The sequence below is a fragment of the Ctenocephalides felis genome, unplaced genomic scaffold, assembly GCF_003426905.1.
Source record: "Ctenocephalides felis isolate EL2017-DRISC unplaced genomic scaffold, ASM342690v1 CF-g0.4_SCAFFOLD_03571, whole genome shotgun sequence".
NCBI lineage: Eukaryota > Metazoa > Arthropoda > Insecta > Siphonaptera > Pulicidae > Ctenocephalides > Ctenocephalides felis.
In genome coordinates, this window is record NW_020539725.1 from 69,324,988 (window position 1) to 69,352,963 (window position 27,976).

General features: G+C 27.1%; 1 protein-coding gene across 1 annotated transcript; it reads right to left on the bottom strand.

Moving 5' to 3' along the window:
- LOC113384517 (putative inorganic phosphate cotransporter) lies at positions 1–27,729 on the bottom strand. The gene is made up of 11 exons (XM_026622243.1): positions 27,647–27,729; positions 6,167–6,290; positions 5,814–5,886; positions 4,290–4,526; positions 3,191–3,400; positions 2,951–3,118; positions 2,642–2,730; positions 2,436–2,563; positions 2,256–2,345; positions 2,008–2,156; positions 1–400 (listed from the first exon to the last, which is right to left on the bottom strand). Exons 1-11 carry the CDS (start codon positions 27,678–27,680, stop codon positions 206–208), a joined length of 1,497 nt encoding a protein of 498 aa, XP_026478028.1. The 5' UTR covers positions 27,681–27,729; the 3' UTR covers positions 1–205.
- Positions 27,730–27,976: the final 247 nt, after the last annotated feature.

Genomic DNA, 27,976 nt, shown 5'->3' on the forward strand with positions numbered 1-27,976 from the left:
AAAATCCGTTTAAAGCTTAAAAATATGTTTTGTTTCAAAACTAACGAATTTGTTTATATAATCTATATTGTTCCCATCTGAGGTGAATAATTTCAGTCCTCATCTCAAAATTATCGTTTCTTTCTTCTTTTTTCACCGACTCTAGATCTCTTTACCCTTAGTACGTTTTATTTGAACCTAATTTTTGCTTACTAGATTAAAATTATTATTGGCTAATTTTTTTCGCATTAAAATCCTCTATTTTATGTTGTTCTTTTTCAACGTCCATTTTCGGATTGTTTTTAAGAGGATCGTTCCACCATTGGGTTTCCGCCGATGCGAACAATATATAAACTAAGTTGGTCACATTGAAGACTCCGAAGGCGATCCAGAAGACAACTCGCCATTCTACCAAAGAGTGCTGTTAGAGGAGGAAGAGAAAGAAGAAAGATTAGAGAAATAAAAAATATAGAATAAAAATAAAAATAATATAAACTTAAGAATTAAATGAAAATTATATATACAGGGTGTCCCAGAATTCAACGTCGGGGCGACATGCATTGACAGGATCGATTGCAACTATCATGAAGTAAAATCAAAATTTTCCAAAATAACCATGGAACATGCCAAAGACCTGGTTATTTTAGGTTTTTATTAACTTCCCATAGGGTAAGTTAAAGTAATCGCAAAAAATCGAATTTTTTAAATATCTTTACGTTTCAGAGGTTTCTGAACATTTTGACATACAATAGAAAAAATGGATGTATTTGTGTATGTATATGTGGTTGCGGATACAAATTTTCGTAGACGATTACGGGAACACTGATCAACCGATTTGAATAACTAGAAAAAACATTCGATTCGCATTGATAAGGAGACGTGCTGATTAGTTTTTGGCTAAGGCAGGTCTAGTCGTTTCAAAGATGCGGGGCAAAAAAGCCAAAAATGGTTTTTCAGTTTTTTGGAGAACAGATCATCCGATTAAATTAATTCAAAAAACATTTTGCTCGAGTAGACGGTGTGCAAAAAATGCTTTTACAGAATATTTCTTATTTCTAAAAATTAAAAAAAAAAAATTCTAAATTTTCAAAAAAAAAACAAATTTTCGAAAATTTTCATCCTTTAAAAAAAAAATTGAGAAAAACTAAATTTCAAAAAATATCAAGAGTTTTTTATTGACGTTTTTTTTTAAACAAATCCAAAAAATATCAAACTTTTAAAAAAAATTTCAAAATTTTGAAATTTATTGAACACATTTATAAAGTATTGGACGTTTAAGTTACTCAGAACCATTTAAAATCGCTTAAAGAAATGTTTCCTTTAGGTCGTTCTATTGTATAAATAAGTTTCATTTTTAGGTTTTTATTTTTTATTTATATTAGTTTTTTTATATATGTACAAGAAGGTTTCGATTTTGTTGCATTTTTGGCATTGTATTTCTACAATCAATCATGTCAATCTGTGTCGGCCTGACGTTGAATTCTGGGACACCCTGTATACAGTTAAATATAAAAAGACACAACTGAAAAATTAAAAAATTCATTTAACTTATAATTCTGGTCAAAGATACCATAAATGCACGAGAAGAAATTATAAATTTAAAATAGTAAGAAAAAGAAGTTATAAAAGAAAAATATATAGGAGGAAAGCTAAAATAAATGAATATGAAGAAAATCAGTTTTTTAAAAATCATGCATCTCCAAAAACTAATCATAACTAGTTTTTAAACCTTCAAACTATTATACTTGATCACAAAATTTTAAATATTTGTCTGTCATAAGGAACATATTCATGCATTGGGTTTATATTTTGCGATTTCGAAAAATAATAAACTGTAAGCAAAAAAAAACTTTAAAATCAAAAGTTTTGTTAAACTATTAGTTTTTCATTGTCAATAATATTGTTATTAACGCAGAATGTCATTAAACAATACGCTCCTAATTATTATAAAGAAACCAAAAATTAGGCAATATATTTATCGCCACTAATAATAATAATTACTTTTGGTTAATATTTTTTGTAACTCACATTTGGCGTCAACTCTTCTATCAGATAAGGAGTGATAATTCCGGAAAGTGCCCCAATACCATTGACGATGGCCATCAATGTACCGGCATAATTTGGACTTAAATCTAATGCGTTGATTTTCATACCGGCGTAGAAAGTTCCCATGAAACCTAAAATATAAAAAATCACAATTAAACCCAAAAATGATAAAATTAATTTTATTAGGTATTGTCATGCTATTATAAAAATAAACCTAAAATTATTCTTACCCATTCCAATGGTGAACAGGGCAACCACAAGAGTTTTATCACAACCAGCAAATGATGCTCCGATGATGAAACAAGCTGGACCAACAGATGCTAAAGGATTGAAAATTTAATTAATATTCAAATAATAATATTAACTAAAATATAAAAGTTATATTTAGTTAGTAATATGATGTCTTTTACCTATCGTTGTGAATAATTTCCTAGCATTGGTGACACTCAACATCTTCTTCTTCAACATATGATCGCACCAAATTGCAGATAAAATCGACACGATCCACATGACGACATATGGAAGAGCAGAATATAATCTGAAAAAAAAAACAATCAAAATTTTTAATAATCACCACATTATCATGAATGGACAAATTTTGTATTTGCAAACTTACCCATTTTCAGAAATGTTGAACTTCAAAATGTCGTTCATGTATTTGGGAAGATCGGTTACCATCGTGAAGAAACCCCAATCGTGTCCAATCTAAAAAAAATAATAGAAATATACTTTTTCATTACTTCAACTGAAACCAAGAAAAAAACTAAGAAATTGCTGGAGCAGGAGCATATGCGAAATGCCAAGTTTGGAAGAACATTCTTATAAATATTGACTTAGAATTCACAAATGGTTAAAAATTTAAGTTGAAATAATAGCTGAATCATGCGAAAAATGTATATTCGGAAGAAAAATGTATATTATTTACCTGTGCGCAAATAAGTGCCCACAATGGAACAGATGTCCAAATTGCTCTCCATGGTGTAGGTGGTAAATCAGTTTCCCTGGATGTGCATTTTAAAGTTTCTTGGATATACTCTTTTTCTGAATCCGTGATAAAAGGATGAGATGCTGGATCGTTGTAACAGATCATCACCTGAAAAAAAATCAAGAAGATTAAAAAAAACTGTTGAATTTTGAACGATGTTCTTCAGTTGATTTTCCTTACCCAAATGATAAACCATAAAGTTCCTAATCCACCAAAAAGATAAAATACACTTCTCCAATCTTCAGTGGCATGTAACACAACTCCACTCAAGGCATTTCCAACAATGGTACCAAATTGGGCTCCACCAAACACCAAAGAACCCAATTTGGATCTTTCTAAAGGTGGTGCCCATTGGGCTAGTAGAGAGTTCAAGGCTGGGAAAGTAGTACCCTGGAAAAAAATAATAATTACAAATTTGTAAAAGTGGAGACAATTGATCTGCCACAAAATTTAATTGTATTTTTTGTACCAAATATAACTATCCTAAAATATTTTACGTTTATACTATAGAAAACATAGTTATGCTTCAATACATGAAAAATTTATCTAGAAATATATACAGAAGGTTTTGAGGTTCAAATCCATATAAAAGTTTTAGATCCAATGATTTTGATGTCGATAATTTTCCAGATCAAAAAGGAGGGAATTTATTGAAGTTCCAGTTTAGAAAGTAAAAAAAAAATGCTTTTCATCCAATCCAACATTTTATAGTAATTTTAGTATAAGTAAGTATATTAGAGATAAAATCTCTATTACCTACTACTTGGGAAAAACAGAGTTTCCACTTGAAAAATCTTCGATAATAATCTGAGAATACTAGTAACACTTGAATATTTCCATTAGTTGGATATTTAACTTGTTTTACTTGATAATAAAAGCTCACGTCACCAGATAAAAAATGACAAAGCCAAATATTTCAAATTCTTATCGAACAATTGATATATGGTCTAGTGAAAGATAATCTGTAATCGATTTTAGGACAAATACTTCTCTTGTTTTTTTTGTTGGGTAGATTTAAATGGGTTTAGGAAAGGACACAGTTAATTTGTTATATGGAATTAGTTGGGCAGCAATGTTACATAAATATATCAAATAACTCCAATGTAGCAAGAATCACAATCATAGCAGTATATTATGTAAAACTCTATACTAAATGTCATGACAAAACTCTACAAAAGACTATTTTTATACAAGAAATGCATAGATAGTGAATATAAAAATCATTATTGAGATGAATATTTAACAACAAAAGTATTATTATTATTGTTATTCTATTTACCTCTCCCAATCCCTCAATGACTCGAATAACGATCAATCCAGTGGCACCAAATTCTTCTACCACAACTGGTGTCAGAAGTGTGAAAACAGCAGTGCCCAAAATTCCAAAACCAAGGGTATATTTTCCACCAAATCTTTCTGCCAGTAATCCTCCTGGTAAATGCGTTATTACGTAACCCCAGAAGAACGAACTTAGGATCAGGCCTTGCTCTGTATTAGTCCAGTCGTAGATACCAGTCTGGAAAAAAATAGAATTAGAAACAAAAATAATTTGTGCATCAAACGATTTAGTTTGAGCAATTGTGACATCCTCAAGCAATAGTGATATCAGTTTTTACCCGAACCTGTAGATCTAAATACGTTTACAGATCTTCTAAATCAAATTGTCTTGTTCCTAATAGATCAATCAGTACAAGTCACAGATTTTTTTATATAACATATATTATATAACAAATTATTTCACCATTGACACAAGTCCAACAATGCAAAAAATTGCAACACAATTTACCCAAGTATTTGCTTGTTTGCAGATACATTTTTTGCATTACTTAATGCCATTCTTGGCATCAATTTTATTTACACAATTATATCGACTATTGAGAATTTTAAATTATTGATGAATTGATGAATTTCAACATTATGTGACTGATTCAATAAATATTGACAGAAGAAAATCAAATACGGTTTATATAAATAATAATAAATGATTATGTGAATAATTGTGGAAATAAACACTAAATGTTTAATTGTCAATATGGAATGTTTGATAGACTTTGATAGGTTGTATTATCAAAGTACAATAATGACGCTAATAGTGAGTCATTGGATTTTAAACTTTTATTTTAATTAAAAAATAAGCATAAATTGTAATAAATACAAAGCTTTTAGTGTTACTTTATAGTAAAGTTTTTTATTTTTTTATAGTAAAGTTTTATATTTTTACTAATCGAAATTCTAACTAATTGATATTCTTGATTTATCCAACTTATTTCATATTGACCCAAAAAACTAATTCAAGTCAATTACTAGTAATGCTCACAATAATACATCGTACGGAAAGCGTTTTCTACTTGAGATTATATTTGAGATATATAAAATCAAAAGAAAACTTGATAGTATACTGCTTGATATCGAGCTGACTGAGGTTAGGTAACGATTTTAATCATTACTCATTTGATGCTTTTTTATAATATAAGATTTATAATACATAGTACATGAGAACATTGCACCAACAAGCTAATTTTATTATTTGATATCATACTGCTTGATATCGAGCATGCCGAAGTTGGGACTGGTTTGTGGTAGCTTGCGTGCTTAAACTTTACATCACGACATATAATTATATATATATATATATTTTGAGAAATATATATATATATATATATATATATATATATATTTATATATATCTATGTATATATATATATATATATATATATATATTTATATATATATCTATATATATATATATATATATATATATATATATACATATAATTATTGAAAATATTTTTTTCAAACTTACCAATTTGTTTGAACTGCCACTCGATGGATCAGCTGGACATTGTAGATCATCATCAACATGATGTGTGGTATTACTAAAAAAAATATTTTAATTATTTAATTAAATATGAAAAATACAAAATTAATTAAATCGGGGATTGAAGTGTTATGAAAATAATTAATTCATTAATTAAAATTTGCCGATCAAGCAAAGCAAATTTTCTTTACAAAGCGATTGCAGGCACCCAGATCGATCATGTATAAATTCGGATCATTTGTGGATTCAGGAATGTATTTAGGATATTTATTGATTTATGATAGATTTTATTGTTATTGGTTGGTATTTTATATTATGAAAAGAATGTCGAACCTTACCTTTCTTCTTTAGGAACAACCATAACATTTATTGCAACCGACAAACATATTCTCATTGTGTAGGCGTTGGCAACCGCCAAAAATCCCATGATGCCCAAAACATATCTCTGAGGTATTAGAAACACTGTAAAAAATAATTTAACTTAGTAAATCCAATTGATAAAATATAGTTTGTTATTGTTTATATAGATTCAAAATTTTTAAACATTTTTTTTCGTCTGGAATAATTCCAAAAGTTATACAAATCTTTCCCGAGCTCTCACGTTTTATCGTGACAAAATTATTAGCACATTCTCAGTAAATACTAAATTATTATTTAAACATTACCATTATTATACATTCAACTTTACAAAAAAAAATGAATAAATTAACATAGAATAAATATACGAATGAATGAATGAATAAATAGTATTTTTGTAGATATTTTGACGCCATCCCAAGGCTCTTGAGAAATAATGCAAAATTAGTTATCTAGGTCAATCGCAAAAGCAACTTATTTGAAACCAGTTTTTTTTATAAAGTCGGTAAATTTTATAGTATATTTATTATCATGTTTAGTCAAATTTTATTGGTAGTTAAATTTATGAACCTATAAATTTGCAGTAATTATATATGAAATTCAAAACGGTTTTGTCTATATTATAATACAAAAACAAATTGGTAATAAAATAAATAATTAATAACGTCGTCGTATAGACAGACTTTCAAAAATAATTAGTAATAGAAAAAATTGTCTGGTAGTTAAAAAATAATAATTTGCAATATTTAACTTGTTATTTTTTAATTTCTTGAAGGAAGAGCTTCTGTTCCCATGAGAAAAACCCATTTCCTAAGTTTATGTTTTTTGACTTCTGAATCCAAAATTGGATTCTGAAGTGTGAGACCAAAATTTGATAAAGTATGTATATATCTGTTTTGTCTACCAAAAATATAAATTTCTCCTGCAGGAAGTTAAAAAATACACAAGCATCATATATATATGGAAAAAGTCAAATTTCCAAAAGTTTCACTTATTTAATTATTTAGAAACTTTTACGTCCGATTGGAGACTTTTACTGAGTGTAAATCACATAGCTGGTTCTCAAGGAAATAATTCTGGATGAATCTAGATTTATCTGGCCAATATTGCAAATTAAATTGTACCAGTGAAATGCTGACAGGTTTCAGAATAAATGAAGCTCTGGGATACATTTTATTCGTGAGATATTAAAACACCTCAATTTACAGTCTATACATAACAGTAGGTATAAATTTCAAAAAAAAAAATGATAATAAAGTTCAAAAAATCCAATATTTTTCATAAAAAAATTTCATAAATAATATGGGTCCAACACTAAAATTAAAAATATTAGTATAACATATTTTGTAATTAAAAGTTTCAAGATGCTTTGAAACAAATATTTTGCTCAATATTTAAAAATTGAAGGAGCGATTAAATTCAAACTTTTATGCTTAATCGATTGACATAACTTACAAGAATCATTGAAATTATTTAATACATTAGGTATTTTTAATTTTTAATTTTTTTAATTTTTTTTTTAATTTAATGGCCTTGCTAACTTTGAGCGTTTAGCCACCTACTGCATTATAAGTTATTTTATATTTTTACATTATTATTTAAAAATATTTTCTACTATCGTTCCATCTATTTCAATTAAAATTAAAACTTGTCTAGTACTATTAGATAGTTGCACAGACATGCAAATTAATTGCTACTATGTAATTTTATGAAATAAAGATTTTTTTCATTAAATTTCTGTTATTAATTCATATCCACCGGAAAGTCGTATATGGAAAGCGATTGTATGAAATCAAAATAATTTATACTAAAAACTCTGGTTTTTATAATAACCAACCGCTAGTTTTTTTATCAAAACTAACGCTAGTTTTTTTATTAAATTATAATTTAGATTCAATTATACCATTGTATAAAATCTGAAGCTAATTTTTAGTGCAAAAATTTATAGAATTGTATAGGCAAAAATTATTAGAGTATTATCTAGAAAAAGTTGTTATGACTGAACAAATAATATAAAAACATTGGTATTCAGAAAATTGTGGAATTTTCAATCACGATAACAAATGATAATGCATTACATTATATAACATACAAAATTTTAATCTGATTTAGCAAATAAACAATTTTTTTTTTGGAGTTATGACATTTAATTTTTTAAGTGTATGTAATTATTTTTATTTAAAATTGATATTAAGACAAAAAATATTTGGCTGATGTCATTTTTGTTTTTACTTCTGCACTATATTCATATACAATATTAAATATGTTTGTCTAGAAATTTATTGGAAGGATGAAATTAGAATGTGATAAGGAAGATCTAATTTTAATTTATTAAAATTAATTCTGACTACAAAAACAATGGTGTGCTTTTAATTTATAAAATTATAAAAATATTTCAGAACATTTTGGAAACAATTTAGTGCACTAAATAAATATAACATAAATTTGCCACGATGGATCATATACAAAGAGTAGAATTTTATAAAATATATACTTTTTATTTTGCATTCACTAAAATTTCGGTTTATAGGAAAAATCCTATCTTCAATTTTATGAAAAATATTTTCATGTTTATATATATAATTCAAAAAATGTTAATCATCAAATGAAAATTTTCTGTTTAATGTTTTTCTTCATACTAGATATTTTTAATAATAGAGTCATTTGCTCAATTGCAATTGCAATTGAAAATTGTTGTAATACTTAATTAACATAAGTATATTTTACAGTCAATAATTCTTCTATTTTACTTTAATTTAATATGACAGGCGAAAACCATATATTACAAGCTCGAATGGATGACAGAATAATAGGAGTGCTGGTGTAAAATTAGTTAGAAAATAATTTCAAATTGTAACTAGAATTTTTTAGTTAATAGAGAAAGAATAGAATTAGATATTTTGAACAGAATCATGATATATTTATTATATTTCTAATTTAAAATTCTTAGTTAATATTTCTGAAGTAAAAAAGATTTAGGAATACACGTATGCTTAAGAGTATTTTCATAAAATATGTTTGTTTTATATTATTGATCAAAATTATTTTATATATGAAAGAAGACAAAAAAATTAAAGGCTGGTTTAAAGTTAGTTACAAAATCATTTTTAAATGTAACTTACATATTATTAGGCAAGTTTTAAATGAAGTTAAATAGTTTACAGTAACGTATTTAAAATAAATTAGATTTAAGATATTTAATAAATGTCTCCAAAGTAAAAATACCGGAGAAAAAACGAGGGTGCTTAAAAAGTCTTTATAAAAAAATATTTAATAAATAAAAAAATATTAAATTTAATATATTATAACAAAATAAAATATGTATTAAAAAAATAGAGAGCACAAGTCAGAGTTAATTTTAATAAATTTATTAAATTTAACATAATCAACGTTGAATTCATTAATAAACACTATAAAATATATAATGCACCAAAATAATTTATTAGGTGTAATATAAATCATTATCTCAATTCACTAGAAATTTAAACAAATTAAAGAATATAAAAAATTGACATATTTTAATCAATCATGTATTATGTAGGTATGCAATGTCATTTGAAAGTGTAATTATGTGCATTGCAATATTACTTGTTAAGATATTAATTTGATTAATTAATTTTTTACATAAACCGTATCTTCATTAGGAATTCCATGAAAATTTTTCTCTATTTTTTAGTTAATACGGTTTATTGTAGTTTTTTATGTTCTATTTAAATTTTATTTTATATCTTTTTATCAGAAGACAAATTCAATATAAAAAAAGAGATAGTAGATGGAAAATATTAATTTTATTACAAATGGAAAGGCAAAAAATAAAGTAAAATGCTGGAAATGCTGGAAAATTTCTGAATTATTTAGAAACAAAAAGCTGAAGAAAAACTTTTTTTCTCAGAAACTTGTTTCATTGTGACTGAAAATAATAAGAATGTGCAAAAATAAGAATTTAACAAAATAATGTATTGAAAATGTTAATTTTGTTGATACAAATAGGAATAACAAACATTTAAACAGAATACAATTACTATAAACATAGATCTGATGAAACTAAAATTTCGAAAAACATCGAACATGATTGTAAAATTGTTGACAAAACTTCATCACTATTTTTAAAAAAACTGATTCATTTATTATACTGCACATTCTTTAAACGTATTATATTTGTTTATTATTAAATTTTGTGATTTAGTTGAAAATATATTTTATACGTGGATATTTTGTTCTCATTTCATTTTCTCAAATTAATCAGGTTTATCTTTTCTGTATTCGGGGGTTCGGGGGTTCATTTACGTGCTACAGTTGGTGGCGCACTCTATGGAGTGGGAAAACAATTAAAATTGAAGTAATAGCAAAGTGGCGGATTTTTGCGATCTATTTATACTTCTTTTTATCTATGCTCCAACAAAATTCAAACATGATTTGTATTATAATCATTCACTCAGTAAAAAATAAACTGGAACAGTTATCTAAGCAAATCCATAATGATCTCCAAAAAAATCTCATTACGTGACATACCACTACTTTTTCTAATTATGTAAATTTTTTCGCATATGACAATGTAAAGCATGATTATGTAACTACAAAAACATTTTCGTTTTTATTGTGCAAAAATAAAACAGATCGTGTTCACTTTTCAATAAGGGGAATCACGTACGACTTTCCTTGCGCGTCAAACCGGATAATAATTTTGTACGACGATTGCATACAAATTGTCAAAACGTGAACATTGGAAAGTGATTTAAATTTTATTATCGACTGCGACGAAAAGTCGTTTAAATGAAGAATAATATTTATGAATTAACAGCACACTTGTTATGGAATCACACTACACCAAACTGTACTAATTAAAGTACTCAAATTCATGTTCCCAAAGAGGAATTCATGTTCCCAAAGAGAAATTCATGTTTCTCAGGTAAAATCATAGATAAAAGAAGTATAAATTGATCGCAAACATGTTGTCTCTTCCAATACTTCAATTTTAATTGTTTCCCCGCTCCATAGAGGCGCCACCAACTGTAGCACGTAATTTCACCCCTAGGTTCAATTCTAGACAAAATGTGTACACAGATACAGTTTCCATTTTTCTCCTTAGATTTTTTATTTCATTTAGGCATATATTTATATCTAAATTTTTATATTTATTTTTAAAAGATAAACGTTTTTTTAAACTAGCTGTAAGTGGAATTCTGTCTTAAGGCAATTAAGGCATCGTGCCTTAAGGCAAATTGCTGGAACTTCCCGTACCAAAAATTATTATTTTTTTAAAAACGATTAACATTTTTGAAAAAAAAAATACTTTGAAAAAATAAGATTTTTGAGAAACTATAAATTGGCCAAAAAATTACTTTTTTTTGAAAAAAAAATTTTTTTTTAAAAAAATTTTTTTTTTAATTTTTTTTTTGTTTTTTTTTTTTGAAAAAAAAATTTTTCTTTATTTTAACATATTGTGGAAGATCTGAACTTTTTTCAAAGCAATCGTACTGTTTTAACTGCATAGGGACAAAATATAAAGCGCGTAAGTGCCGCGTCGCTGTCTAACGCATAAGCATTGGTACGGAACCCATAGGAATGTTAACAAAATGTATACTTATTGTTAAAATCTCTATAAAATATCTGATAATTTGATGTGCATATGTCTAATGATCATTTTTGACCGCCAAATGGCTCATTTTTTTACTTTTTCCTCCATATCTCCGAAACCGCTAGACCTACCTTCATGAAAATTTTATCGATTCTTCATCTTGTCAATACAAGTGAAACGTTTTTTGAATTATTCAAATCGGACGCTCCGTTCTCTTAAAAACTGAGTTACCGTTTTCGGCACTTTTTGCCCCGTATCTTCGGAACGGCTAGACCTGCCTTCGCCAAAAACTAATCAGCACGTCTCCTTATCAATACGAATCGAATGTTTTTTGAATTATTCAAATCGGTTGATCCGTGTTCCCGAAATCGTCGACGAAAATTTGTATCCGCACATACATACACACACATACATACATACACACACACATACACACACACATACACACACACATACACACACACACACACACACACACACACACATACATCCATTTTTTCTAAGGTATGCCAAAATGTTCAGAAACCTTTGAAACGTAAAGATATATAAAAATTTTCATTTTCGATTTTTTTGCGATTACTATAACTTACCCTACGGGAAGTTAATAATTTTATATTATTGATTTATTCACTACCTTGAAATTATCAATGTTAAAATATGAAATTACAAACAACGATAGTACCAAATCGTATGAATATTGATTTTCAGAATTATATTAATTTAATAATAGGTTATCTGAAAATTAGCATAAAACTAGATAAATTTGTTGCATTTTTTATTTGTTTTTAAAAACTTTAAACGAATTTTAGATTATTTTATTTAATTTATTCATTCATAATAACCTATATCAAATATTATGTGTAATTGATAAAAGTAACTGTAAAGTAAGTGAATTTTGGAATATAAAATTAGGCAGACAATATAAAAAAAATCTGCACTAACCATGAAATATCGTCAAAATAATTTTAGGATCAGGATTTTAGGTTTATATTTAATTAAGCACTTATCCACAATTTGTGAATAATCTAAATAGAGTCAACAAATCTTATTATTCAGTAAGAGTATTGTTTATATAATAATACCTACTTTTACATATATGATATCAGTATTTTCATTATTATTATGAAAATACTCACGTCCAATTTTTTTTATTGTCAAGTTCATATAAAATGAATTCAATGACAATATTCTAGATAAAATAGAGACCATTTAGCCTCCGTGCGAATTTAGACACTTTGGATGCAAAACACGTATTAAAAAAAATAGAGGTCGATGATGGTGACAAGGTTGACCAGAATGTACATGAACTTTTGAATTGATCCAAAATTAATAATTAATTAGAATTAATATTTTTCAAAAATATTTTAATAATTTGGAAACTTACAACTTAAAAAATGCATTTCTTAAATTTTCATTACCAAGCAATTTATATTAACGTTTTCTTAACAAATTTCTATATAATTTTCAACGCTTTTGAATTTTCTATATAATTCGCTTTCTACATTTTCGTTCGAATTCGATTCGTTTTCTCATCACACTTCAATATTTATTAATATATTGTTATAGCTTTTATTTTCAATTAATTTCGAAAAAACATTCTTCAACACGTTAATCGCCATGTCAGTCATATGTGTCTGACGTTGATAAGTTCTACAGGAGCCATATCAGATGAATGCAATTCGGTAGAAGGAGAAACTAGCTGTAAGTGGAATTCTGTCTTAAGGCAATTAAGGCATCGTGCCTTAAGGCAAATTGCTGGAACTTCCCGTACCAAAAATTATTAATTTTTTAAAAACGATTAACATTTTTGAAAAAAATGTACTTTGAAAAAATAAGATTTTTGAGAAACTATATATATGGACAAAAAATTACTTTTTTTTGAAAAAAAAAATTAAAAAAAAAAAAAAATTTTAATTTTTTTTTTGAAAAAAAAAAATTTTTAATTTTTTTTTTGAAAAAAAAAAATTTTTTTAATTTTTTTTTTTTTTGAAAAAAAAATTTTTTCCTTTATTTTGACATATTGTGGAAGATCTGAACTTTTTTTTCAAAGCAATCGTACTGATTTAACTGCATAGGGACAAAATATAAAGCGCGTAAGCGCCGCGTCGCTGTCTAACGCATAAGCATTGGTACGGAACCCATAGGAATGTTAACAAAATGTATACTTATTGTTAAAATCTCTATAAAATATCTGATAATTTGATGTGCATATGTCTAATGATCATTTTGACCGCCAAATGGCTCATTTTTTTACTTTTTCCTCCATATCTCCGAAACCGCTAGACCTACATTTATGAAAATTTATCGATTCTTCATCTTGTCAATACAAGTGAAATGTTTTTTGAATTATTTAAATCGGACGCTCCGTTCTCTCAAAAACTGAGTTACCGTTTTCGGCACTTTTTGCCCCGTATCTTCGGAACGGCTAGACCTGCCTTTGCCAAAAACTAATCAGCACGTCTCCTTATCAATACGAATCGAATGTTTTTTGAATTATTCAAATCGGTTGATCCGTGTTCCCGAAATCGTCGACGAAAATTTGTATCCGCACATACATACACACACGTACATACATACACACACACATACACACACACATACACACACACATACACACACACATACACACACACACACACACACACATACATCCATTTTTTCTAAGGTATGCCAAAATGTTCAGAAACCTCTGAAACGTAAAGATATATAAAAATTTTCATTTTCGATTTTTTTGCGATTACTATAACTTACCCTACGGGAAGTTAAAAATTTTAATGTCACACATATATGACTGACAAGGCCATATAGTCAGTCATATATGTGTGACATAAATAATAGTGCATTCCAGAAATTTTGACAAAAAATATTTTTCTTTCATACATTTTAAACTAAATTATCTAATTATGGTACAAGGATCCATATAAAAAAATTCTGATATTATTGTGACGATCAACGTGTTAAGCAATAATTATGATTTAAACATAAACAACATAAATTTCAGAACATTTGGCAAAACAAGAAAAACAAGTTTGCGTAAAATTTAAGTCGCAAATAAGAATTTTTCCTATTGCATTAATAACACATTAGGGAATGCAGTTTTAATAAATTATTAGAAGAATTTCACCTTCAGGATGACTTATTTTAGTAAGCCACTAAATAATTTTAACATATAACATATACGTTGTTATTTTAGTTTATTAAAAAAATTTTTTTTTTAATTGAGATAATTTATTCGGGGATAATTAGTTCAAAAATAGTCACGTCTAGATAGTTTACTGAAAAATCAATTTTTAGTTTCTTAAAAAATGAATTCAATTATTCATTCATTGGTATCAAATAATTTTTTTTTTTTTTTTTTTTTTATTTTTATTGGCCTCGCTTACTCGAGCATTTAGCCACCTACATTATTCTATACAATCATATACAATCTTCAATTTTATACTATCTTCTTCTTCATATAATCCTATTCTTCTTCTATACTTCTTGACTAACTTAACTTCATTCTTCTTTTACTATCTTCTCACTTCATCTTCTAACCACTATTTCTTCTTTCTTCTATACTTCTCATTACTTCTTACTTCAATTCATTTTTAAATTCTAATTATCTAATTTTTATACATTTTGATTTTACATACATATCTTATTAGTACAATTCATAATTCTATTATTATTCCAACTAGTTAATATTATTTTTCAAATTCTGGCCGGAGATTCGAACTCGGAACCTCCAGCATGTGAATCGGGAACGCTACTCTTGAGCTAATCCCGCCACAAATAATTTTATTCAGACTATTCATGTATTTATATTTTAGGTAATTAAAAGAACATTTTATTATTCAAATAAATAATAGTCAAATAAATTGATTTTGGAAAAAAATGTCAATTCTCAATTTTTACTTATTAATTTAGCCACCTAATTACGAGTATTAAGCAAAATTCTGAAGGACTTTGTCGTCCCTTCTTAGAGTCCCTGTCTCTGATCAGTGTATAACAATACTTCAAATATATTTATTTTTAATTATTATTTAGATTTGATCAGAATAACATTGGATACAATAATTTCTGAATTTGTGATCTTCTACTGATATTAAGTTTTTTTTTTAATTTTTTTACTGAACTGTTACATAATAATAGGACTGTTATAAATACAACCAAATCATAATGATAATCAAGAATACATTCTATTTTATTATCTATTCTATTTTATCCAGGTAAATCAAACTTCAATCAACGCAATTATTTATTCTGGAACTATCTAGTTTGATATCGACCTAGTTTTTCGATCGTTTCTTATGAAAAGCTGTTGTAAAATCATCTGTTTTATGATACAAGGTATTAAATACCTTTATATTTTGTTGTGACATATTTTATGTCCATAATTATCTAATCACATCGTAAACGACAGATATGAGAGCAATCAAAGAAAGTAAATAACATCTGCGCCTGAAATTTATTTGCAAATAAATACGAATTCATTATTGTAATAAAGTATATTATTATAAGAATAGTATGAAAATAATAATAAGTATATAGTATTATTGTAAGAATAGTATGAAAATATGTATCTTCTTCAATTATATGCAATCATAATTTTTTATAATTTCATTTTGTATTTGTTCGAAAATCCTACAACATTTTGATGCAAGGTCAAATATGTACCTCTTTCAGATTTTTTACAATTTTTAGCCTTTTTGAAAATTAACACCGTTTTTTTATTTAAGACAATAACTACTGATATAAGAAATAATGCCTTCAATATGTCAAATACATAAATAATTCACCTCATTACTCTCTCTGTTAATTTAACTCTTTATAATTTTGGTGAAGTAATTGTTGATTTACACACTCATAAAATTTGCAAAATTTTGGATTTTGATTGCAGGATTCAAATTCTATTTAACTGAAAAGTTTTAAGACCAATTTAGAGGTCGATTTAGAAGTTCTGTTTATTTCTTGAACTTTGATTTTATTGCGTTTTTAGAATCTTGATAAGTAATCTGAATTACCTTACAATGAGCCTTTGTCTTAGAATAAAAATATAAAAAAATTATGCGCATTCTCATCGCAAAATGATTAGAAGATTGATCCACGTGCTGATAAATTATTGTATTCAAGTTTTATTAAGTTATCATAAAAATAATAGGTCAGGATTTACTGTTATATAATTATAAAAAATACAGTTATCCATTTTCTGCATTTACCATATTAAAACAATGCAATGGGAAAAAATACAAAGTTGATTTCTATATACAAAATATAAAAAAAATCTGCTAAGTTTAATCTTTCTTTCAAATTCAAATTCAAATTCAAATCAAAATTTTTCAGATTTGCTAAAAGGTTTTTTATTCATAGGTTTTCATGTCACACATAATATTATTTTGCCTATTTTAATAAAAATTTTATAGTACAGCAAAATAATAAAAAAACATTATAAGATGATGTCCATAAAAGGTAAAATACAAAAAAATACATTTCTTTAATACTATAATTTTTAATACCATTTTTGTTATTTTACTTTTCCTTTTTTTGAACGATGACTTTCTATACAAATTTTAAGTAAAATTATTCTGAAAATGTTTTTTGTAAAGATTGCATAATTCGGCACATGCCGAAAAGTTGCTAATGAAATGAACAAATACGACGACAAATATTTTGCCAAAAATAATTCAACAAATATTTTTTTTCCGGCTTTTGCGACAACGCAAATATATCGTGAGTCTTGTGCCAGACACCGTAGTGAGCACATCGTTTAATATTAATCCGAGTTATGCAATCGAGGGCCTACGGGCAGGCCTTAGGCCGACCGCCGGACCCTAGTACGAGTACCTGTTCAACCAGTGGACAGGTCAGAGTCCGACCGCCGGACGCTAATCCGAGTACCTGTATGACCCGAGGACAGGTCATAGATCAATCGACGAACAATAATCCGACTACGTGTGGTGTTATCGGTAATACAGTTGCTACCGCGATGAATATATTGTACGGTGATAGTGACAATACAAATGCAAGTGAAATGAATCATACAGTAATGGATAGTGAATGTTTGTCAGAAAAATCTTACGAATCAACAAGTACGCTGGAAAATTTAAACAACATATCAAGCGAGACTAATATGAGTATCAACGACAGTTTTGACAGTTCATACAATGACATTCTGGTCAATCCTAACAAGTGGCAAGTAGTAGTTTCACCATCAAACAATAAGAAGCGTAAAGTTAACGCCGATAATACTGGTTACACCGAGATACAACTATCAAATAGATACAGTATATTATCAAATAATACTCCCGAAAGATCACGCAATACCACTAACGACAATACGGGTTTACCTGACAGCTCGGTTGCTAAAACTGTGAGGCCTCCACCAATCTACATTTATAACGTCGTCGACTATCCGGACATGATGAGATCACTCAGTGTTGTATTAAAATCAGACCAATATATTTCAAAAACCTTAGCCAACAATATGATCAAGATTAATGTGTTCAAACCGGATGTATATAAGGATGCAGTAAAGTTTATGCAGGAAAGTAAAGTCGTATTTCACACATACCAACTTAGTACTGAAAGGTCGTACCGAGTAGTGCTCAAATATATTCATTTTACGACAGATGTCAATGACATTAAAGTTGCTATCGAAAAATATGGACATAAAGTCAGAAGCATTAATAACCTGAAGCATCGTATAACAAAAAAACCCTTAAACATTTTCTTTGTTGATTTAGAACCTGCACCCAGCAACTCCACTATTTATAAGATCAACAAATTGATGAATCAGATAGTAAACTTCGAACCTCCAAGGAGATCAAGAGATATCATCCAGTGTCATAGATGTCAGCTCTATGGCCACTCAAGGACGTATTGCAATCGCCCTTACGCATGCGTAAAATGTGGTGACCCTCATCCTACATCGAAGTGTAAAAAAACCAAGGACACCCCAGCGTGCTGCTTCTTGTGTGGCGGAGCACATCCTGCAAACTATAAAGGTTGCGAATTTTTTCACAACCTTGACAAAAACAGAAGAAAATCCAACCATCAAACCATACAAAACCAGCCAACTACCGCCACTACGAGAATCCAATATCCAAAACACCATGAGAACATTAATTCGTTACCGTCATCTCCCAGGGTACGTACATCACCAACAACTTATAATCCACAGAACATGAGCTATTCCCAAGTATTAAAACCTCAAGTAAATAATAACCAGTCTCAAGAGCTTTCAGCACTAACTTCTATAATTAATGAATTCAAAGATGTAATGAAGCAAATGACCCAACAAAACATTATGATGATGAACATGCTTTTATTAATTGTAAATAAACTTAAATAATGGCCAACACACTCACAATAGCAATATGGAATGCTAATGGCATTCACCAACACAAGTATGAACTCACATATTTTCTGAAAGAGAGAAATATCGACATTTTACTAGTTTGCGAATCACATCTTCCGGATAACGCAAAATTTAAAATACTTAACTATACAACTTATCACACACCACACCCCGATGGTTCCTGCCACGCTGGAAGCGCAATTCTAATTAAGTCTAATATAAAACATTATGAATCGACTAAATTCAATACTGCTTACTTACAGGCTACCACAATTGTAGTAAGTGCATTACCATTTGATATTTGTATCTCCGCCACTTATTGTCCTCCAAGACACAACATAAAGTTTGAACATCTGCAAGAATTTTTCAAAACTCTTGGCCCCAGATTTCTCGTCGGTGGCGATTTCAATTGTAAAAATACGTTATGGGGTTCCAGAATCACAACAACGAAAGGTCGAGAGCTTGAAAAGGTAATAAAAGCTAACAAATATGCATTTATTTCACCATGGTCACCAACGTACTGGCCATCAGATCCAAATAAGCGTCCGGACTTGTTGGACTTTGCCATAATTAAAGGTATTAGCATTTCTAATATCTCAATAACAAACTGCCATGATCTATCCTCAGATCATTCTCCATTGTTATTAACTCTTGGATCTACTGCCATCAAATATTCTTCAACGACTCAATTACACAACAGTTATACAAACTGGGAACTGTATAGAGACTATTTATCACAGAAAATCGACTTGGGTATAAGGCTGAAAACATCTACAGAAATAGAGAAAACTTTAGACAATTTGACAAACATTCTTAAAGATGCAGCTAGATTTTCAACTCCTATCATTGAGCGTAAAAATAATTTTTCCTACAGCTTTGAGATCAGAAATCTCATAGCTGAAAAAAGGAGAATTAGAAGGCTTTGGCAGAAATATCATGATCCTCATACTAAAACTTTATTAAATAATTTAAGTAACAAGCTCAAGTACAAGTTAAGAGAATTTAACCAAGAAAACTTCGACAGGTATGTTTCAAACTTAAACACTAGCGATAATTCTATCTGGCGCCCTATAAGGAGCAACAAAAGGAAGAATATAATAAACAACCCCATAAAAGTATCAACTTCAGACGGATTCACTTGGGCCAGAATTAACAAGGAGAAAGCTGATTGCTTCGCGGACTACCTAGAAACAGTATTTAAACCAAACATTAACAGTTGCAATAGCCCTGACGTACTCAACCCTCAACCTTCATATTCGACAACTGAATCCCGTGTGCCTAGGTTTACACCGGGTCAACTACACTCTTGCTGTCAAACTTTGCGGAACAGAAAGGCTCCAGGCATAGATTTAGTTACAACAAAGATGCTGAAAGAACTACCAAAAAAGGGATACGTTCTTTTAACTTACATCATTAACGCTATTATTCGTCTGAACTATTGGCCAATGTCGCTCAAACAGTGTGAAATAATATTAATTCCTAAGCCAGAGAAAAATCCTGATTTAGTAGATTCTTACAGACCGATCTCGCTTCTGTCCAATATAGCCAAAGTTTTTGAAAAACTAATACTATCTGATATTTCTAACCGCTACAATCTATTTCCAGACCATCAGTATGGATTTAGGCCGATGCATTCAACAATACAGCAGTGTCATAGGTTAGTAAACAAAATCCACAAATCTTTCGAAGATGGAGAATACTGCACAGCAGCTTTTTTGGACGTGAAACAGGCCTTCGACAAGGTGTGGCATGAAGGATTGCTTATTAAAATCAAGAATATAGTTCCCGATTATCACAAATTCTTTCAATCCTACTTGGAGAAAAGACAGTTCAGAACCAAAGTTGGTACAGATTTATCCAGTTATCGATTCATAAAAGCCGGCGTCCCACAAGGTAGTTGCTTGGGTCCAATCCTTTATATTATTTTTACACATGATTTACCACAATCAGAAAATGCAATGTTAGGTACATTTGCTGATGACACAGTAATAGCAACATCCCATATTAATCCTGTTATAGCTAGCACAAAACTACAGCACCATTTAAACAAAATAGAAGCATGGGCCCAGAAGTGGAGAATTAAAATTAATGAATCAAAGTCTTGCCAAGTCACCTTCACCCTAAAGAGAGACAAGTGTCCGGCAGTTATTATCAATGATAAAACGATACCTCAATCAGATACTGTAAAGTATCTAGGCTTGCACCTAGACAAAAAATTGAATTGGATTCCACATATCAGCAACAAATGTAAACAATTAGAGAGAAAAGTAAAATCCCTATATTGGATGTTAGGCCCAAAATCTAAATTGTCCCTTGATAATAAGGTGCTAATATACAGAACGGTAATCAAACCCATATGGTGCTACGGGGTTGAACTCTGGGGATGCGCCAGCAAAACGCGTATATCTGCCATTCAAAGGAAACAGAGCAAAATTCTTAGACTAATCACCAATGCACCATGGTTCGTTTCTAACGAGATAATTCATAATGATTTAAATATAGAAAAGGTCCAAGAAGTTGTAAAAGCTAGAAGTACATCCCACTTTGCCAGACTTCACAAGCACAAGAACGCTACTATTTCTCCACTGCTCGTCACCGTGGATGTGAGAAGACTAAAGAAAAAGCAACCAGCTGACTTAATTTGAATGATCACTTTAGAAACTCCCACTGGGGAGTTTTCTAAATAACTTTATTTTTACATATCATTATTTATATTTTTGTTTTGAACTCAAATACTGTATTTGAGTTACATATATCCCAATAGCTTATAGAATTGTAACCCGTTCTGATTGCTATTTTTGAAAGTTAATAAAAAAAAAAAAAAAAAAAAAAAAAAAAAAAAAATATCGTGATCATCTTAAAATATTTTTAATGTATAATTTCTGGCTTTCAGGTAAATTGTTGATTTTGATTTAAACAATTCTTATTGTTAAGTATATAAAATCTAGTTAAATATTACTAAAAGATTGCGAATTTTTTGAATTGTCAAATTTTAAATTAAATTATTTTCAAGTTTAAATGTATATTTTATGTTTTATTTATTTGCAAGAGATTTTATAAAGTGGATTTAACTCAATATACTTCACAGTTTTAAGAATACTTTGCAATATACTAATAATTTGAACAAAAACATTTTTCTATAAAATAAAAATGCTAAATCTTTCGTACGTCCCTATGATTTACATATAGATAAATTAAGATCTCTTATCATTTTTAACAATGTCTTATCAAAATACCAATTTTTTCGTCAAATCATCATTATTTTGCAACGTAATAAAAAAAGATCAGTATCATAATTATGATTAATGAAAATTTATAAATTCATTGATATTTTTATAATTATATAGTATTTATTTATTATTTATTTACAAAAACATTTGCTGTAATCAAACATAAAAAATGTTATTTGTAAGGAATTCATCATTATTATTTGTCACTTATTGTTTGTATTGTACTTTATTGTTTTTTTAGTAATATTTTAGTTATTCACAGATTTGATTTGTTCTATTTATTAATTTTATTATTATCATTATTTGCTTTTATTTTATATTAAATCATCATAATACGGATATCATTTGAATGAAAATACTATCTTTTATTTTGTACTCTATTTCATTTATATTTATGTTATTATTCACTTACGTTACTAGATATTATATTATTTATAGTAGTTGGAACAGATATTGAAATTAAATTTAAGAAAAAAAAAGGAAATTTGTAAGGAAAAACAGATTTATTTTATTGGATAATATTTCATACATGAAATTATTTCGTAAAAAATATATTTTGTTCAAAAACTTCTGGTGAAAATTATTATTGCAAATATACATTTTAAAACTTCTTTTCTGATATTGTTTCTGATATGCTCTGAATTTATAAGTAAGTGTAAGAATTAAGTAATCAAATTTAAAATAATATTTAAAATTTTGAAAAATGTGTGAAAATTTTAAATATACAAACTATTTTTGTTATTATTTCGCCAGTTGACGAACCGTAAATATTTTGCATGAAATAGAATTGACACTATGTAATTTGAACACGCATATTTTAAACATGCAAATAATATACATGATAGTGCCCATATGCGTATAAAAATTGATTTATTTTTACGTAAATGAAAATATTAAAAATAATCACATTTTGTTTAAACACGGAAAGTTGGGTACAATTGAGAAAATAAATACTCTACAATTTTTACTTCTTCGAACTTTATGTAAAAATTGACTTATTCTCTATAAAATATTCGACTGGTACAAAAAATAGCATGCTTAAAAATAAAATTAGCAATTAGAGCTCATGTTGATGAATTAAAAAAAATTAACAGTTATCTAGAAATCTTTCACCATTATATCCATGAAAATAACTTTTGATATGATTTCCTTGAAAATAACTATTAATATGATATCATGCTGCAATGCAATATTTATTTATTCTTCAAAAATTATATTTTTAAATATAATTTTTGAAAAATGTTAACTTACTAATTGTTAGCAAAGAGAAAGAAAAATGACTTTCATACCACAAACCCTGTCCATTGAAAATCAATTTAAAAGAATAAATATTTACTGAATAATATAAATATATAAAAAAATATAGAATATAATCCCGACATTCAATTGACGTAAAAAATCAATTGTGTAAATATTGATTATTTTTTCATAAATATTTGTAAAATGTGTGACATTAATAAAAAACATGTATAAAATAATGTTTTCAAAGTTCATCATTTCGTTTGCATAGGTAAAAAAAGTATAGAAGAAAAAATAAACGTACACAATTTTGGACTAATTGCAAAAATTCATTATTCTCATTATTTAGAAAAAATGTCATATTAAAAAAAAATTAGTGTACAAAAATTATTGTTGTGATATAAAGTATTGAAAGTATAACACTTCTAATAAAAAATTCTTTTAAATGAAACAATTATAATAAGGAATAAAAATTCAAAGTGCTAAAGAGAAACTTGATGAACCACGAATCATCATTGAAAATTATTAGATAATTTTTGATACTTTTATCTCAAATATGAAAATAAATATTTATTATAAGATTTTCTGCTTATAAGCCATAGTATTCTATAATTGTCAAACCGTGACCATTATAACACAAAAAACAAACATGAAAAGCATTAGATAAATTATTCATAAATGTATGTGCACATATTAGCACAACTCATTATTGATAGTACGAGATAATTACTAAGATAATTTGTGTAATAGATAAATTCTGAAATTGAATTAGATGACAAAAATATACGAGACAAAATTGTATAGAGAAAAATCTAAATCAAATAATTTTTTGCCGAACATTTCCATAGTTTTTTAAGCACAATTTTTGGAAGATTTGTAAAGTATTCAACAAAAACATGTTTAAATTATTTTACACTAGTTCACGTAAATCTGACTCATAAAATACTCATATTTACTCATAAAATATTATATTCATTAGTTATCTTATAAATAAATTGTTCTGAAGTTGAAAGAAGGACTAGTAGTCAGTAGTAGATATATTTTTAAAAAATATCAAATTTAGATAATTTATATATAATTAATAATAGTAAAATAAGGCATATTTTACTTTAAAAAATATTTCTTCCTATTTCAGATAGAGTGAATGTATGTATGAACTTCAATGCAATTTTTGTAAAAAAAAGTTGTTCCTGTCCTACTTCCGTTTCCTTAAATGACAAATTTCAATTTTTTTTTGTATTTTTTTATAAATTATCTAACTATTTACAGCTACATAAAAAATCCGAGCTTGAAAATAAGTATTATAATTAATTTAACGCTTGACAAATTTCTGTCGATTCCGTACAAGGTTTTCGATTTGTTGATAATTAATTAGAAAACCACACAATTACATTTATACAAAATGATTTTATAAATCGATTTGAGATGATTAATTAAGGTCGTTACTTGTCGATTTTTGTAAAAAAAATTGTGTGATATTTATGAACATTGAAGTTTAAATATTATGGCTTGAGAATTGCATCGTAGATTTATAAATAAATAGGTATAAACAATATATTTTTTTTAGTTTAACATGTTGCATGAAATCGATTTTATACGGTGTTTTGTCAAAAGATTAAGTTTTAACAAGGAGTTTATTGAAAAAATAGAGAATAGAAATAGCATTTCAGATAGCAAGAAATATAAAATTATGGTTAAGCATTTTTTTAAAACGACATTTGTATAGAGTACTCTATAAAATTATGAATAATTTAATTAAATAGCAATCTATAAATTTAAATTTACAACATATATTTACATGATCCAAAAGCAAAAACAATCCAAGAGCAAAAAAAGAACTCTAGTTTTCTATTGCAAATATTATTGCAAAAGATATAACTGGACTTTTGGATGTGTTTTTGAATATGTAATATTTAAATATAAAATCAAATTATTTTATTTTTATTGATTTATATAGACCATGTAACAGTCCATAATTGGTGACCCCAACATTTTTGTAAAGGGTACTCTACACATCTATCCAGTTATTAGAAAGAAAATCTATGTTTTGTTTAGGCAAGTTAATAAAAATATATGCTTTTGTTCAAGCAAGTTGGAAAAAATCTATATTTTGTTTAAGCAAATTTAAAGAAATCTTAGGTGCGTTTCCAGTACCAGTTTGACTCTTCATACAAATTATTGTTTCTAATCAATGTCATACTCAAAAAAGAAAAAATATTATTTTTTACGTATAATGAATTGATATAAAAAAATAATTTTGGAATTATTAACGTGATAATGATTAATTTAATATTATAAAAATTACGTTTTATTCAGTTCTTTTTCTCTACTATTCAAAATAGATTTGCTTCAAGAAATATAGTATCTATTATAAAATCTACCTCGATATCTACCAAAGTGCATTTACAATTGCATGTAAAATTAAATTACCATTTACAATATTTTTTAAGGAAGTTCTCATATAAATGATTATATAGCATACCGTACTTTCACTCTCGACAATTACCGGCATTAACACAGAAATTAAATCAATGTTTTAATAAGCACACTATATTCAGTATTAGTGTTCTTTTAGTTAAATACATTTTACAGGAAAAGGAAATGATTGAAATATCGATTTTGTATCTATCGAAACACAATATAGTTGCTGCGGGCGAATTTCTAAATAGATTGTGCAAAAATAAATGATATACTACAAGATAAAATTATTTACTTATAGAATAAAAAATATTTTTCTCATAGTTGTCCTATTCTAGTTTTGATATACTTTTATTAAGAAAATTTAAAGAAAATGATTAGAATATATGCTTCGTATTCATCAGATCATTTCTTAATATTTTTTTATTTTTATTTTTTTTAATAGCCTTGCTAACTTTGAGCATTTAGTTACCTACTGCAATAATTATATTCTATGCAATATCTGTCTATTCTCTACAATTTTTCTTCATAAAAGGTGCTAAAAGTCCTACAAGTACTTTTCCGCATGGAATACAATATTTTTAATAATAATTTAGCCTTTTATAATCTCTAGTGCTCCATAGTCTGTATATGACTTTTTATTGCTAAATTCTCTTACAAAGCAACCCAATGGTTGTCTTATTCTAGTTGGTATATTTTTAGTATCTACAAAATTTTTAAGGGATATAGAATACATCTCTTTCTACATAAACTTCAACTTATTCGAATTAAAAATGTTTTAATATAATCTCACTAGATTATATAATTCTTTGAATTAAAAATGAGTATGGTTGTGTGTATATTTAAGGCATATAATCGAACCAAATGATATAAAAATTTTAGTTCTTCAATATACAAGGCCAAAATAAACACACATAACTTAAAGTATTATAAATTTTTAAAATAATGATTTTTTTTTAATAAAGCTGACGTCACACAGTAAATAATCCAAAACATTGATGTAAAATATTTTAAATCGTTTTAAAAAATACTTTAATTTTCAAGCTGTATATAATACAAACATTAATAAAAAATATCAAAGTTCTGATAACTAAATTATTTAACTTTCTTTGTTAAAAATACTGAATTATTTTTTTTTAATATGAAAAAATCGGTTTCACCCTTATTTAAAGTATCAAATTTGATAAGTGCTTACTGAATTGCATTGCATATTAATTAATAAAATCGTTATTAAATTTTTTTCATAAAATATCAAATCACGACTGACATACAGTAAAAAATCCAAAATATTGATGTAAAATATTATAAATCGTTTTAAAAATTACTTTTAATTTTCAAGCTAAATATAATATAAACAAACAAAAAATCTATTTCATTTTAATAAACTTTAAATGTTCAAAAAATAAAAAAAGCATCGCAGTTGTGATAACAAACTTATTTAAATTTTTTGTTAAAAAATACTGGAAACACTTGTGAATTAATTAATTATTTTTTTAAATATAAAAAATTGGTTCCACCTTTATTTAAAGTATCAAATTAATTAATTAATTAATAAAACCGTTATTATTTTTTTTAATTATATATCAAATAACGTCGCGGTAACTTTTTTAAAAATAAATCATAAAAAAATTCACCATACTAAAACTTTTATACTTACTTCGAGAAACCGTTTTCCTCCATCCCGTCAACATTTTAAAAACTTAACTAATTAAATAATCGATAATTAAATTAAACAATATCACAGTTGTAATAAACAAACTTATTATTTATTTAGATTTTCGTGTTAAAAATTACACAAATTTAACACTAAAAACACTTGTAAATTAATTCTGCAAACATTCGAAACAAAAATATCCAAATATTTGTTGATCAACTCTTTTAACTTTGCACTTTCTTATATTTACATAAGAAATATAGCAAGAATAGAATTATAATTGAATTAATGAAAATTTTGTTTAATTCATTAATTAAAATAAATATTTAATGT

Bases quoted from the DNA above. Each gene is read 5' to 3' on its own strand.
- LOC113384517 (XM_026622243.1), bottom strand. From the start codon at position 27,680: ATGTTGACGGGATGGAGGAAAACGGTTTCTCGAA. The intron at 2,346-2,435 runs GTAAAAGACATC...TCAATCCTTTAG, and splicing joins GAAATTATTCACAACGATAG to CATCTGTTGGTCCAGCTTGT. The intron at 2,157-2,255 runs GTAAGAATAATT...TTTATATTTTAG, and splicing joins CCTGTTCACCATTGGAATGG to GTTTCATGGGAACTTTCTAC.